The following is a 16,543-nucleotide window of genomic DNA, read 5'->3' as shown; positions in this document are numbered from 1 at the left end:
TGGGGAAGGGTACCAAAACATGTCTGCAGCATTGAAGGTCCCCAAGAACACAATGGCCTCCATCATTCTTAAATGGAAGAAGTTTGGAACCACCAAGACCCTTCCTAGAGCAATCGGGGGAGAAGGGCCATGGTCAGGGAGGTGACCAAGAACCCGATGGTCACTGATAGAGCTCCAGAGTTCCTCTGTGGACATGGGAGATCCTTCCAGAAGGACAACCATCTCTGCAGCATTCCACCAATCAGGCCATTATGGTAGAGTGGCCAGACGGAAGCCACTCCTCAGTAAAAGGCACATGACAGCCCGCTTGGAGTTTGCCAAAAGGCACCTAAAGGACTCTCAGACCATGAGAAACAAGATTCTTTGGTCTGATGAAACCAAGATTGAACTCTTTGGCCTGATGTCAAGCGTCACGTCTGGATGAAACCTGGCACCATCCCTACGGTAAAGCATGGTGGTGGGAGCATCATGCTGTGTGGAGGCCCTGGGTCTGAACCCCGCCCTGTGCAATTGGGTCCTGGACTTCCTGACGGGCCACCCCCAGGTGGTGAAGGTAGGAAACAACACCTCCACTTCGCTGATCTTCAACACTGGGGCCCCACAAGGGTGCGTGCTCAGCCCCCTCCTGTACTCCCTGTTAACCCATGACTGCGTGGCCAAGCACGCCTCCTCCTAAATCATCAAGTTTGCAGACGACACAAAAGTAGTAGGCTTGATTACCAACAATGATGAGTAAGCCTACAGGGAGAAGGTGAGGGCTCTGGGAGTGTGGTGCCAGGAAAATAACCTCTCACTCAACATCAACCAAACAAAGGAGATGATCGTGGACTTCAGGAAACAGCAGAGGGAGCACCCTTTTATCCACATCGACGGGACAGCAGTGGAGAAGGTGGAAAGCTTCAAGTTCCTCGGCGTACATATCACTGACAAACTGAAATGTCCACCCACACAGACAGTGTGGTGAAGGCTGAACAGCGCCTCTTCAACCTCAGGAGGCTTAAGAAATGTGGCTTGGCACCTAAAACCCTCACAAACCTTTACAGATGCACAATTGTGAGCATCCTGTCGGGCTGTATCACCGCCTGGTACGGCAACTGGACCACCTGCAACCGCAGGACTCTCCAGAGGGTGGTGCGGTTTGCCCAACGCATCACTTGGTGCAAACTACCAGCACTCCAGGACACCTACAGCACCCATGTCATAGGAAGGCCAAAAAGATAATCAAGGACAACAACCACACTGCCTGTTCACCCTGCTGATCCAGAAGGCGAGGTGTAGCTCAGTTGGTAGAGCATGGTGTTTGCAACGCCAGGGTTGTGGGTTCGATTCCTACGGGGGGGCAGTATAAAAAAATATATATGTATGCACTCACTAACTGTAAGTCGCTCTGGATAAGAGAGTCTGCTAAATGACTAAAATGTAAATGTAAAATGAGGTCAGTACAGGTGCATCAAAGCTGGGACCGAGAGACTGAAAAACAGCTATCTCAAGGCCATCAGACTGTTAAATAGCATTCACTAGCACGTTAGAGGCTGCTGCCTATATACAAAGAATAGAAATCACTGGCCACTTTAATAAATGGAACACTAGTCACTTTAATGTTTACATATCCTGCATTACTCATCTCATATGTATATACTGTATTCTACTGTATACTATTCTACTATATATTAGTTTATGCCGCTCTGACATTGCTCGTCCATATATTTATTCATATATTCTTAATTCCATTGCTTTACTTAGATTTGTGTGTATTGGGTATATGTTGTGAAATTGTTAGATAGTACTGCACAGTCAGAGCTAGAAACACAAGCATTTCGCTACACCCGCAATAACTTCTGCTAAACACGTGTATGTGACCAATAAAATTTGATTTGGGATGTTGTAAATCACATTGTGTGATTTTTAAGTAATTAATTTGCATTTTATTGCATGACATAAGTATTTGATCACCTACCAACCAGTAAGAATTCCGGCTCTCACAGACCTGTTAGTTTTTCTTTAAGAAGCCCTCCTGTTCTCCACTCATTACCTGTATTAACTGCACCGGTTTGAACTCGTTACCTGTATAAAAGACACCTGTACACACACTCAATCAAACAGACTCCAACCTCTCCACAAGACCAGAGAGCTGTGTAAGGACATCAGGGATAAAATTGTAGACCTGCACAAGGCTGGGATGGGCTACAGGACAATAGGCAAGCAGCTTGGTGGGAAGGCAACAACTGTTGGCGCAATTATTAGAAAATGGAAGGAGTTCAAGATGACGGTCAATCACCCTCGGTCTGGGGCTCCATGCAAGATCTCACCTCGTGGGGCATCAATGATCATGAGGAAGGTGAGGGATCAGCCCAGAACTACACGGCAGGACCTGGTCAATGACCTGAAGAGAGCTGGGACCACAGTCTCAAAGAAAACCATTAGTAACACACTACGCCGTCATGGATTAAAATCCTGCAGCGCACGCAAGGTCCCCCTGCTCAAGCCAGCGCATGTCCAGGCCCGTCTGAAGTTTGCCAATGACCATCTGGATGATCCAGAGGAGGAATGGGAGAAGGTCATGTGCTCTCATGAGACAAAAATAGAGCTCTTTGGTCTAAACTCCACTCGCCGTGTTTGGAGGAAGAAGAAGGATGAGTACAACCCCAAGAACACCATCCCAAACGTGAAGCATGGAGGTGGAAACATCATTCTTTGGGGATGCTTTTCTGCAAAGGGGACAGAACGACTGCACCGTATTGAGGGGAGGATGGATGGGGCCATGTATCGCGAGATCTTGGCCAACAACCTCCTTCCCTCAGTAAGAGCATTGAAGATGGGTCGTGGCTGGGTCTTCCAGCATGACAACGACCCGAAACACCTAGCCAGGGCAACTAAGGAGTGGCTCCGTAAGAAGCATCTCAAGGTCCTGGAGTGGTCTAGCCAGTCTCGAGACCTGAACCCAATAGAACATCTTTGGAGGGAGCTGAAAGTCCGTATTGCCCAGCGACAGCCCGGAAACCTGAAGGATCTGGAGAAGGTCTGTATGGAGGGGTGGGCCAAAATCCCTGCTGCAGTGTGTGCAAACCTGGTCAAGACCTACAGGAAATGTATGATCTCTGAAATTGCAAACAAAGGTTTCTGTACCAAATATTAAGTTCTGCTTTTCTGATGTATCAAATACTTATGTCATGCAATAAAATGCAAATTAATTACTTAAAAATCATACAATGTGATTTTCTGGATTTTTTTTTAGATTCCGTCTCTCACAGTTGAAGTGTACCTATGATAAAAATGACAGACCTCTACACGCTTTGTAAGTAGGAAAACCTGCAAAATCGGCAGTGTATCAAATACTTGTTCTCCCCACTGTACATACACAGTGGTGCAATTTCATACATTCACATACAATGGCTCACTTCAGGAACCTTTGCATTTTAGTATGCATGCACACACTGCATCTGCCCAACATACTGTCTCACACCCCACACATGCACGCACCATTGTCTCACCTGCTGGGCCTTGTGATACATCTCACAGCTGCCTACTGTCGCACGCACACACACACACACACACACACACACACAGACCATGTTGGATCACCTGCTGGTCCTTGTGGTACATCTCATACTGGTGGATCATCTGGCGGCTGATCTGGCTGCCGTGGTAGACGATGACGTTGATCTCCGTCCAGGTGCGGAACTCCCTCTCCCAGTTGGTGATGGTGGAAAGGGGGGCGATGATGAGGAAGGGTCCCCGCAGGCCCATGGAGAACATCTCGAAGAGGAAGGTGATGGACTGGATGGTCTTCCCCAGGCCCATCTCGTCAGCCAGGATGCAGTTCTTCCTGTACGGGAAGAGGTGGGAAAACTGTGGTGTCAAACTCACAAAAATATTTTCATCAAAGAAAACAAAAAGGGGTGGGAGGGGGTGACCTTAATCATAGTGGCCTGCTGAGGGAGAGTAGAGATAATCTCCGAACCTAGAACCAAATCTCACGTGTGCTGGCCAGCCAACTCGGTTTGATTTTGGGGGCTGAGATTTTCAAATCTGTACTGAACTGAAGTAACAGATAAGTACCAACCGTCAAAAAGCCTCTGCCAAAGCCATTCCCCAGCACCTTCCCAAGAAGCCCACCTGTATACAATACAAGCTGCACAGATGCACTGAATGACAACATGTCATGGAGGTATCTAATGATGTTTTGGATGCAACTATTTCACAGGTTGGCAGTGCAAAGTTAATCCACCACCGCACCAGAAGATTTCATCCCCTCCATCTCAGACTTGACAGATTACATGTTAAACTGTCACGATAGTTCCTTTGAACACCTGATCTACCCTTTTGATCATGCCTGATTTCAATATGTGTTAGTAGTCTATCTAGGATGATAACTGTCCAAAAAAGCACCACGTGCTTTTGCAGCATGTGCTATTCACCATGTGTTAACATATGTTTTGGGTTTTTGATCTGGTGTGTGTGTGTGTGTGAGAGTCAAAGTGCATGTGAGAGAGTGAGTGAGAGTCAGCGTGAGTGAATGAAAGAGAGAGACAGTGTGATTGAGTGAGTGAACCTAACAATTACAGAGGCATTTGTATGAACTTCTGTAGTATTATAAATGTAAGCGTTCTAAATTTCAACATTCAAGAAAGTATTTTACACACATCATATGTGTCCATTACAATCTATGCATGAATCGGAATGCATGATTTCTCACCAGTACTTGAAAGCATGTAAATAAAACAGTAAATACATTATGCTACATACATACATATGGTATACTACAATAGAAACGACAACACGATATACAGAAAATAAGGCACTTACTTTGAGAGGAACACACACGTCCAAAATTCGTAAGGAAAACAACAATGAAGGCAATGCGAGCACCAGCCAGGAAATGTGCCAGGGGGAAAAAGTTAGTGCTAGACTGTGCAAATGTCTGCATACTTGATCTGGGGTAACACTGGGGAGGTGCTTGGGCTCTCATCGAAGAGAGAATTTTGTACGGTTCAGTAAAGTCTCAAACATAAATTGTCCGCAACAGTGAAATGGCCTACATTCTATGTGAATTACTGAGGAGGCGGAACACACCTCAATTCAAACTGTTAGAAAATAATTTCAAATTGACAAGTTGAAATATGTGACTCGTTTAGTAAACTAGACATATGTCGCGGGTCACTACCTCACAGGAAAGCCATTTGAACGTAAACTTTTTTAAAAAAAATTTAATCAAAATTAGTTTTCTGGCACAAATGCCTTCTGGAACATGTGAACTTTCATGTGCCTTAATAACAAACTTGTATGGCATCTGTAAATATGAATACAATTGTTAAATTACGAGCCAGTAGTTATGATTGACTGAGATAATGAGTGGGCTGGACATGTCGAGAGAGCAGAGAGGATTGGTCTGCCATATAGCACGCTTTGTCTATTTGAACTGGTCAGTATGTGTAGGTAATCCTGTCTAACACAGCTTTTTTAAACGTATCGTGTATTGGAGCTGCATAAGTGTTGCTCTCCACTTTCTGGAGGATCGAGTTTTGAAATCTGTGGAATTAGAGTATGATAGCTAACGAGATGGAGAAAACACCTGTCTCCAGATTACATCTTCAAACTAAGGGAAACCATGGCATCCGTGACAGGGAGACGCGTCAATCATGCATGATGTATACGGGTAAAATAATCTAGCTAGCTACATTTTCTAATTTTGGCAGAAAGTGGTTTCATTTCAAGTTAAAGTGTACTGTTAGCTATCTAGCTAACGTTATCTGGCTGGCTCGCTAGCTAACGTTACGTGTATGCTCTTATTATTCGTATCTCAGAGCCATTTGCTTGCTAATATTGAACCTGGTTGGTTAGCTACCTGCAGATTCATGCAGTTGGGATTATGGTTCATTGTTTAGCTAGCTAGCTAACATTAGCTGGCTGGCTCGCTAGCTAACGTTACGTGTAGGGTTTGACTTTGACACTTTGCTTACCTAGCTAGTTTCATTGTTTACCTATCTAGCCAGCTACATGTCTTAAAAAAAGACTACTATGCAAGTAACCATTTCGGGTGCGTTCGTAAATTCAGTCTGAGTATGCCTGAGCGCAGAATAATTAAATTGTTGCCAGCAGCACAGTTACAGTCACCAACACTCTGGATTTTGCTACATAAGACCGAATCAAGGCGGTTGGTCACATATAGCCTACAGATAATTAGCAGGCAGCATGTGTCTTGATTTGAGGGCAGCGCGGGTCAACTGTCCTGTTGCGTAACAATCACATTTTGGAACAGTGAGTGCATTCTGACATCATGCGCATAAAAAAAAAAAAAAAAAAACTCAGGCTGGGGCGACCGTTAGATATATTTGGATCTCACGCTTGAAGAGGTTAATAAGCACAATGTAGTGAGTAAAAGCCTAATTGGATTTATACCAAAACATTGCACGACCAATAAACACGTCCACCAAAATAATTCCAAAATATACACTTTCTTTATCGACTTCCAAAAACCATTTGATTCTATTTGGCATACAGGACTGTTCTACAAAGTCATTGAAAGTGGTGTAGGGGGTAAAACATGACATAATTAAGTCAATGTATACTGGCAATACGTGCAGCATCACAATTGGCAAGAAAATAACATAATTATTTAACCAGGGGCGGGGTCTTTGACAGGGTTGCAATCTGAGCCCCGCGCTCTTCAATATTTACATAAACGAATTGGACACTATTCTAGAAAAATCCTCAGCCCATGGTGTTAGTCTCCACAGTTCAGAGGTTAAATGCCTGCTCTTCGCAGATGACCTGTGCCTGCTGTCACCCACAGCACATGGCCTACAGCAGAGACTGGACCTGCTAGAGCAGTACTGCCAGACCTGGGCCTGGGCAGTAAACCCCCAAAAAACAAAAATAATGATTTTCCAGAGACGATCCAGATCTCAGGGAATTAGACCAAAGTTCTCAATTGGTACAAAATATATAGAGTATTGCACACACTACAATTACTTAGGTTTAAAATAAGCTCAACTGGACACCTAAATGAGGTGAATGAACAGAGAGAAATCATGCAGGGCATTCTACAGCATTAAAAATGAATCCAAACTGAAATACCTATACAAATTTGGCTAAAACAAATTGAATGTGTCATTGAACCAATTGCACTTTATGGCAGCGAGTTGTGGGGTCCACTTGCAAAACAATATTTCGCCCAATGGGACAATCTCCCCATTTAAATCCTGCATGTAGAGTTCTGTAAGATTCTCCTACATGTCCAGAGCAAAACTACAACCAATGCATGCAGGGTAGATTTAGGCCAATACCCAAAAATTATTTTAAAAAATACAGTGATCCACTCTCATATCATTACTAAGCCCTACAATACCAAGAGCTGAGCAAAGTCCCCTTATCCAGCTGGTCCTGGGGCTGAGTTCACAAACCTGTTCTACGAAAACACTGAAGCCTCAGGACCAGAACATCCAATCAAATCAGAATAAACCAAATGACAACAGTCAAAACAAAACTACATTACCTATTGGGAAACACAAGCACAAAGCAAAATGCAGTGCTATCTGGCCCCAAATCGACAGTATTTGACCATGGTTACTGATCAAAACCTTAGAAAAACATATTCAGGAACATTACTGTACCTCACCCATCAGATTGTTTATCTACAATAAGTGTTTAGTGGTGGATTACTACCTGAGCAGTAAGGCAGTAAGTCTACTATACATGGGGGGGACTATGTATAGATTTGGGGGAGGAGGAGCGGCAGGTTTCCTACCTGTTGTACCAGTTGAAGAGCAGCCAGTTCATGCCCTCCAGCTGGTACTCTCTCAGCTGGTTCCCACTTCGATAGTCTTTGGACCTGTCCAGCTTCTGCCACTTGTCTGGCTGAGGTCTTTCCTGCTCAGAGTACACACACACACAGGGATTGGCAATCTCAAATAACAGCATTACACACACATTGAGGTCGACTGGACAGGTACACGCACTGCGCAAGCACACAGAAATGCACAGAATACCTTACCAACTCACAATCACACACATTGACACCTCAAAAGCTACTCATCAACAACAGAACACACAATTCAGACACATTCCTGTGTGTTGTAAATTACAGGGGAAGGAGTTTCTCTTTCCCACTCACCACAAATTTGAATTCAGGGATTCTCTTGATATCCTCGAACTCCCGAATCTTTACCGGGTCCACGTCTTCCTGAAGCTCCCATGTAGCCTCCTCATAGGACAGGGAGCACCACTTAACCAGGTAGTGTGTCACCTCCTGTAAACACACACATGCACGCACGCGCACACACACACAGCAAGATATAGTGACAGTCAATGAGTCAGTCAAACACACATAGATCCAGAATTAGCCAGTCAGATGCACTGACTGAAGCACACGTTCCCAAACACACACACGCCCCTCACTTGTGGTGAGTAACTGGCTTTCCCTGTCTCACCTCTCCTGTCTCTGTGTCTGTAGTGATGGCCACCTCCAGAACTCGGTCCACTTCTATGTAGTCAGGGTTAAAGAGGTCTTCATTCGGCTACATGGAGGAGTAGACTTCAATCAATATAATCAATTTCATGTGATACCTTACGTAGCTATAAATGTGGTTTTTTATGTCATATGAAAATGTATTGAATGGCTACGCTGGGACAGTGTTTTTTTATTTGTATTGGTGTACATATTTGTTTGATGCCAAGTACAAATGTACACCACTACAAATAAAATCCACTGTCAAAGCGTAGCCATACAGTACATTTTCATTTGACATTTTCATTTTCATTTTCATATACATAAAATCATATTATCTCAGAAGAACGTAAGATAAGACTAGCTTCACCTCAACGAATATGTGCTTAATTTGGGCCTGCTTAGTCCTGAAGCGCTTGATTTTTTGGTGGATGCGAGGGTCCTTCTCCAACTCCTCCAATGTCGCCCATTTACAATGCAGATAGGAGCTGTGAGCAAAAGTGGAAGGATGGTTCAATAAAAATATTCAAGAGGAAAAGGGGATACATTGGCCTTTAACTTTATTGAAATAAGAGTAATTAGACAAAAGGATGCAAAAGCACTACACAGTATCAATCTTGAGTGTTTATCCAAGCATCTCAAGCAGAGTACACAATGCAACAAGTTAACCCCCTGTTTAAGATAGAGATGGCTCTCAATCCACCGCATCTGCCAATGTCGGCCTTCTGCATTTGCGGTATAAGGTGACAGAGCTACAGCGGTGTTTGTCAGACCATAAAACATCCTGAAAATCAGTATTCTCACGAAAATGTCTGCAGAATCCGAACAATTTGGGCTAGAAACAAATATGACCCCTCTATGGAAAGATGACTCTTTAGAACACGGTATTCTCCGTTATGCTCTAAGCAATCAAACAATCAGATTCCAAACTCTCCACCATGGCCAAGACCAAAGAGCTCTCCAAGGATGTCAGGGACAAGATTGTAGACCTACACAAGGCTGGAATGGGCTACAAGACCATCGCCAAGCAGCTTGGTGAGAAGGTGACAACAGTTGGTGCGATTATTCGCAAATGGAAGAAACAAAAACTCCCTCGGCCTGGGGCTCCATGCAAGATCTCACCTCGTGGAGTTGCAATGATCATGAGAACGGTGAGGGATCAGCCCAGAACTACACGGGAGGATCTTGTCAATGATCTCAAGGCAGCTGGGACCATAGTCACCAAGAAAACAATTGGTAACACACTACGCCGTGAAGGACTGAAATCCTGCAACGCCCGCAAGGTCCCCCCTTCCAACATGGAGGTGGAAACATTATGCTTTGGGTGTGTTTTTCTGCTAAGGGGACAGGACAACTTCACCGCATCAAAGGAACGATGGACGGGGCCATGTACCGTCAAATCTTGGGTGAGAATCTCCTCCCCTCAGCCAGGGCATTGAAAATGGGTCGTGGATGGGTATTCCAGCATGACAATGACCCAAAACACACGGCCAAGGCATCAAAGGAGTGGCTCAAGAAGAAGGACATTAAGGTCCTGGAGTGGCCTAGCCAGTCTCCTAGACCTTAATCCCATAGAAAATCTGTGGAGGGAGCTGAAGGTTCGAGTTGCCAAACGTCAGCCTCGAAACCTTAATGACTTGGAGAAGATCTGCAAAGAGGAGTGGGACAAAATCCCTCCTGAGATGTGTGCAAACTTGGTGGCCAACTACAAGAAACGTCTGACCTCTGTGATTGCCACAAGGGTTTTGCCACCAAGTACTAATTCATGTTTTGCAGAGGGATCAAATACTTATTTCCCTCATTAAAATGAAAATCAATTTATAACATGTTTGACACTTGTTTTTCTGGATTTTGTTGTTATTCTCTCTCACTGTTCAAATAAACCTACCATTAAAATTATAGACTGATCATGTCTTTGTCAGTGGGCAAACATACAAAATCAGCAGGGGATCAAATACTTTTTTCCTTCACTGTATATACACACACATATATATACTAGGGCTGTCAAATGATTAAAATGTTTAATCAAATTAATCAGAATTTTCAGTGGATTAATCATGATTAATCACTATTTGCAATTACACCTGAATCCTAACAAATTTTTTTCTGAAATGCATACCAAAAGATAAATAACAGGACACAGATACATAATTTTCATATTATGTCTGTTTATTAACACAGCCAAATAATGGTGTTTTAAATCAAGCTGAAACATACTACACACCATAATATTTGTCTTTGGCTGTGGCTGTGGCTCTTGACGGTGGCTTATAGAATGAGTCTTGAGACGCCACTTGCAAAACATCAAGGAAACCTGAGTCTTCTACAATGCTAATGGGTCTACAATCCTTTGCAATCCATTTTGCTATTGTGTTGGTCAAATTATCTGAGGTTGATTTTGTTAATTGCCTGCAAACATTCAGCGTGGTCTGGCGCAAACCACTTGCTGAATCTGACGGCCCAGCAAACGCATGTTTGGCGTTGACATGGTACTTCAAGCTTGAACAGCTCCGGTGAAATTGAAACTCCTTCTTACAAATCTTGCAAATAACCTTGTACTTGTTAACTGTACCATCATCATTCTTTTTATATTTGAATCCGTCAATAGGCCCACTTTGCTCACCTTGCTCCATCTCGCCTCTAGCTCCCAACCACTTTCCTGACCTGAATAATTTGTCACACTGCGCATGCGTGAAATGCGTTTAAAAAATTGACGTAATTAACAGCAAACAACTAATTAACGTCGTTAACGCGCTATTTTTGACAGCCCTAATATATACACATACATACATACATACATACATACACATACATACATACATACATATACATACACATACATATATATATATACAGTGAGCTCCATAATTCATTGGACAGTGACCATTGTTTTGTTATTTTGGTTCTGTACTCTAGCACTTTGAGTTTGAAAGGATACAATGACAATGAGCGTGAAGTGCAGACTGTCAGCTTTAATTTGAGGGTATTTTCATACATATCGGATGAACCGTTTACGAATTATAGAAGCTTTTGTACATGGTCCCCCCCATTTTCGGGCATCAAAAATCATTGGACAGTTTAACATAATGTAGAATAAAGTAATCATTGTTAATATTTGGTCGCATATCCTTTGCATGCAATGACTGCTTGAAGTCTGCGATGCATCGCCATCACCATACGCTGGTTATCTTCCCTGGTGATGCTCTGCCAGGCCTGTACTGCAGCCATCTTCAGTTCCTGCTTGTTTCGGGGACTTATTGCCTTAAGTCTCCTCTTCAGCATGTAAAATGCATGTTCAATTGGATTCAGATCTGGTGATTGACTCGGCCAGTCAAGGTTTTTCCACTTTTTGGCCATCAAAAACCCCTTTGTTGCTCTAGCAGTATGTTTAGGGTCATTGTCTTGTTGCGTGATTAAGTGCCGTCCAATGAGTTTGGAGGCATTTGGTTTTATCTGAGCAGATAAAATATTTCTGTAGACTTCAGAATTCATTGTTCTACTTCTGTCTGCAGTCACATCATCGATGAAGACAAGTGAGCCTGTTCCACTGGCAGCCATACAGGCCCAAGCCATAACACCCCCTCCACCACCATGTTTCATGGATGAGGTGGTATGCTTTGGATCATGGGCATTTCTTTTTTTTCTCCACACTTTTGTCTTTCCATCACTCTGGTACATGTTAATCTTTGTCTCATCTGTCCACAATATTTTTTTCCAGAACTCTTGGGGTTCTTTTAGGTGCTTTTTAGCAAACTGTAATCTTGCCTTTCTGTTCTTCAGGCTTATCAGTGGTTTGCATCTTGTAGTGTACCCTCTGTAGTCCTGCTGGTGTAGTCTTCTGCGTATGGTAGACTTTGACACATCTACACCTGCATCCAGGAGAGTGTTTTTGATCTGTTGGGCTGTTATCAGGGGTTTTTTTCTTCACCATAGAGAGTATTCTCCGGTCATCCACTACAGTGGTCTTCCTCTGTCTACCGGGTCTTTTGACATAATTGAGTTCACCGGTTGTTTTTTTCTTGTTAATGATGAACAAAACTGTTGACTTGGGCATGGCCAGGGTTTTTGCAATGTTCCTGAATGATTGATTTTCATTTCTGAGCCTTTTGACGGCCAACTTCATTTGCATCGACACTGCTGTCTTCCTCATGTTGTCACACCCCAATAACAACCTCCAAAGGCAATAGCAACGTCTAGAATCATTACTATTCATCAACAGCTCTCCTGCATTCACTAACGACACAAATGAATACACCTGCCTAACGACACACATCTGTGAAGCCAATTTAACAAATACTTGTAGTACCTTAAAATGGGGGGACCATGTACAAAAGGTGCTGTCATTTCTAAACGGTTCATCCGATATGTATGAAAATACCCTCAAATTAAAGCTGACAGTCTGCACTTCACGCTCAACGTCATTGTATCCTTTCAAACTCAAAGTGCTAGAGTACAGAACCAAAATAACAAAACAATGGTCACTGTCCAATGAATTATGGAGCTCACTGTATATATATACACATGTCCCCTGTAGCTCAGTTGGTAGGGCATGGCGCTTGCAACGTCAGGGTTGTGGGTTCGTTTCCCATGGGGGGCCAGTATGAAAATGTATGCACTCACTAACTGTAAGTCGCTCTGGATAAGAGCATCTGCCAAATGACTAAAAACGTTTAAAAAAATATATATATATATATATATATATATATATATATATATATATATATATTTTAGGGGTGTAACGATCCATCTACTACATCGATGTATCGATTTATATTCCTATGATCCAACTACATCGATCTGTGCTCGGCGAGTTGGCCTTTTGGACAACATATATCAATCTAACATCGTTTTAAAATGTAATAAATCGATTGTATCGATACTAGGAAATAACCCATTGGATTTAAGCACGTCAGACTTTATATGGATGTTTTTTCTTAGCACTTTTAATAATAAAGGCTTTAAACATTACTCGATTCAGTCTGCCTATCCGTGACTTAATCGCCCCGCGCCAGCCGCAGCGCAAAGGCACAAAGACAACAAAACATAGCATGGCGGAGAAATTATCAAGCCACCATTGCGGTCCTTACAAGAAACAGGAATCTAGGAAACTTCACCTGCACTGTCCAGTATCCAGGTATTTATTTCAGTCACACTGGTTGAATTTTTGGCTAAAAGGTTACTGAATCGATTTCAAGTCACTGAATCGTTTCGGATCGTATCGTTCTAAATGAACCAATATCGTCTTTGAATCGTATCGACAACCACGAATCGTGATACAAATCGAATCGTTGTTAAAACCAATCGTTACACCCCTAATATATACACACACACACACACACACACACACTGCTCAAAAAAATAAAGGGAACACTAAAATAACACATCCTAGATCTGAATGAATGAAATAATCTTATTAAATACTTTTTTCTTTACAGTTGAATGTGCTGACAACAAAATCACATAAAAATTATCAATGGAAATCAAATGTATCAACCCATGGAGGTCTGGATTTGGAGTCACACTCATAATTAAAGTGGAAAACCACACTACAGGCTGATCCAACTTTTATGTAATGTCCTTAAAACAAGTCAAAATGAGGCTCAGTAGTGTGTGTGGCCTCCACGTGCCTGTATGACCTCCCTACAACGCCTGGGCATGCTCCTGATGAGGTGGCGGATGGTCTCCTGAGGGATCTCCTCCCAGACCTGGACTAAAGCATCCGCCAACTCCTGGACAGTCTGTTGTGCAACGTGGCGTTGGTGGATGGAGCGAGACATGATGTCCCAGATGTGCTCAATTGGATTCAGGTCTGGGGAACGGGCGGGCCAGTCCATAGCATCAATGCCTTCCTCTTGCAGGAACTGCTGACACACTCCAGCCACAAGGGGTCTGAGGATCTCATCTCGGTACCTAATGGCAGTCAGGCTACCTCTGGCGAGCACATGCAGGGCTGTGCGGCCCCCCAAAGAAATGCCATCCCACACCATGACTGACCCACCGCCAAACCGGTCATGCTAGAGGATGTTGCAGGCAGCAGAATGTTCTCCACGGCGTCTCCAGACTCTGTCACGTCTGTCACAGAGTCTGCTTTCATCTGTGAAGAGCACAGGGCGCCAGTGGCGAATTTGCCAATCTTGCTGTTCTCTGGCAAATGCCAAACGTCCTGCACGGTGTTGGGCTGTAAGCACATCTCCACCTGTGGACGTCGGGCCCTCATACCACCCTCATGGAGACCACGCTCCTGAGTGGCGCAGTGGTCTAAGGCACTGCATCGCAGTGCTAACTGTGCCACTAGAGATCCTGGTTCGAATCCAGGCTCTGTCGCAGCCGGCCGCGACCGGGAGACTCATGGGCGGCGCACAATTGGCCCAGCGTTGTCCAGGGTAGGGGAGGGAATGGCCGGCAGGGATGTAGCTCAGTTGATAGAGCATGGCGTTTGCAACGCCAGGGTTGTGGGTTCGATTCCCACGGGGGGCCAGTATAAAAAAAAGATGTATTCACTAACTGTAAGTCGCTCTGGATAAGAGCGTCTGCTAAATGACTAAAATGTAAATGTAAAATGTCTGTTTCTGACCGTTTGAGCAGACACATGCACATTTGTGGCCTGCTGGAGGTCATTTTGCAGGGCTCTGGCAGTGCTCCTCCTGCTCCTCCTTGTACAAAGGCGGAGGTAGCGGTCCTGCTGCTGTGTTGTTGCCCTCCTACGGCCTCCTCCACGTCTCCTGATGTACTGGCCTATCTCCTGGTAGCGCCTCCATGCTCTGGACACTACGCTGACAGACACAGCAAACCTTCTTGCCACAGCTCGCATTGATGTGCCATCCTGGATGAGCTGCACTACCTGAGCCACTTGTGTGCGTTGTAGACTCCGTCTCATGCTACCACTAGAGTGAAAGCACCGCCAGCATTCAAAAGTGACCAAAACATCAGCCAGGAAGCATAGGAACTGAGAAGTGGTCTGTGGTCACCACCTGCAGAACCACTCCTTTATTGGGGGTGTCTTGCTAATTGCCTATAATTTCCACCTGTTGTCTATTCCATTTGCACAACAGCAGGTGAAATGTATTGTCAATCAGTGTTGCTTCCTAAGTGGACAGTTTGATTTCACAGAAGTGTGATTGACTTGGAGTTACATTGTGTTGTTTAAGTGTTCCCTTTATTTTTTTGAGCAGTGTATATCAATCAAAAGTTTGGACACACCTACTCATTTAAGGGTTTTTGACTGGTCCTGTACAGTATGGCAGACACTTCAAAACATACTTCCTTTTTATTTTTTATTTTATTATCTGTTTTGCCATCTATGAATGTATTCTTCAATGTGTTTATATGGGCTAACAGCAGAAAGGCCAAATTCAATGTTTCATAAAAAATATATATACCTACAAGGGTTCTACATTTCAAAATGAAATAGCCAAATTGTCAGTGGAATGACTATCTTAAAACAATTCCATATAATAGCTTAGCAGAACCCCCCGGTTTTAAGAACATGGAAATACGTCGTAGAACATAGCTAAACATGAGAAAATGCTCATTTTGAAGGGTGCAGCTTTGAAAACCTCAAGAGCTCTAACCTCATGTCATACACCAGAATATCATTCAAAGGAATCTTACTATTTGATCTGTTATCAAATAGACTAATGTCACTGGGGTCTTCCACCTAGCTAAGCACACTTACAAATTTCTGTACTTGACATAGAACTCCTCCAACTCCTCAGTTGTCTCCTCAGGGGACGCCTCAAAAGAAGAAGAAGAAAAAAACAAAATATCAAATAAAGTATACACACGTCGCTAATCCACACAGACCCTGTTGCTAGTGTGTGTGTTTTTATGTCGGGCGGCGTACCTCTTTCTTCACGTTTCGAACCGACAGGATTTTCTCAATAATGTTTGCCTCATCTTCAGGAGGCTCCTGCGACAGGGGGGAGAGGAGGAGAGAGATGTAATTACTCACGCAGGGTATAAAAGTGTGCTTGGCCTTACTGAGGGGGACAGAAGTAGGGCACAGCTGAGAGAGGAGGGGAGGCTATGGCTATGTCCGAAATCGTTCAGGCCAACTGCTTACTAAACGTACTAACCATACAACATACATACTATTTA

General features: G+C 43.6%; 1 protein-coding gene across 7 annotated transcripts in view; it reads right to left on the bottom strand.

The window, feature by feature from the left end:
* LOC123492070 (chromodomain-helicase-DNA-binding protein 6-like) overlaps window positions 1-16,543 on the bottom strand; it is a 123,427-nt gene that overhangs the window by 47,875 nt on the left and 59,009 nt on the right. For all 7 annotated transcript variants that reach the window (XM_045223990.1, XM_045223985.1, XM_045223989.1 and 4 more), the window contains exons 6-12: window positions 16,290-16,355; window positions 16,122-16,180; window positions 8,817-8,934; window positions 8,430-8,516; window positions 8,114-8,248; window positions 7,748-7,869; window positions 3,583-3,826 (exon numbers count right to left, since the gene is read on the bottom strand). In XM_045223990.1, the coding sequence (XP_045079925.1) occupies window positions 3,583-3,826; window positions 7,748-7,869; window positions 8,114-8,248; window positions 8,430-8,516; window positions 8,817-8,934; window positions 16,122-16,180; window positions 16,290-16,355 (831 nt within the window). The remainder of the gene's footprint in view (window positions 1-3,582; window positions 3,827-7,747; window positions 7,870-8,113; window positions 8,249-8,429; window positions 8,517-8,816; window positions 8,935-16,121; window positions 16,181-16,289; window positions 16,356-16,543) is intronic.

The sequence above is a fragment of the Coregonus clupeaformis genome, chromosome 12, assembly GCF_020615455.1.
Source record: "Coregonus clupeaformis isolate EN_2021a chromosome 12, ASM2061545v1, whole genome shotgun sequence".
NCBI lineage: Eukaryota > Metazoa > Chordata > Actinopteri > Salmoniformes > Salmonidae > Coregonus > Coregonus clupeaformis.
This window is presented reverse-complemented; position numbering and strand designations above follow the sequence as displayed.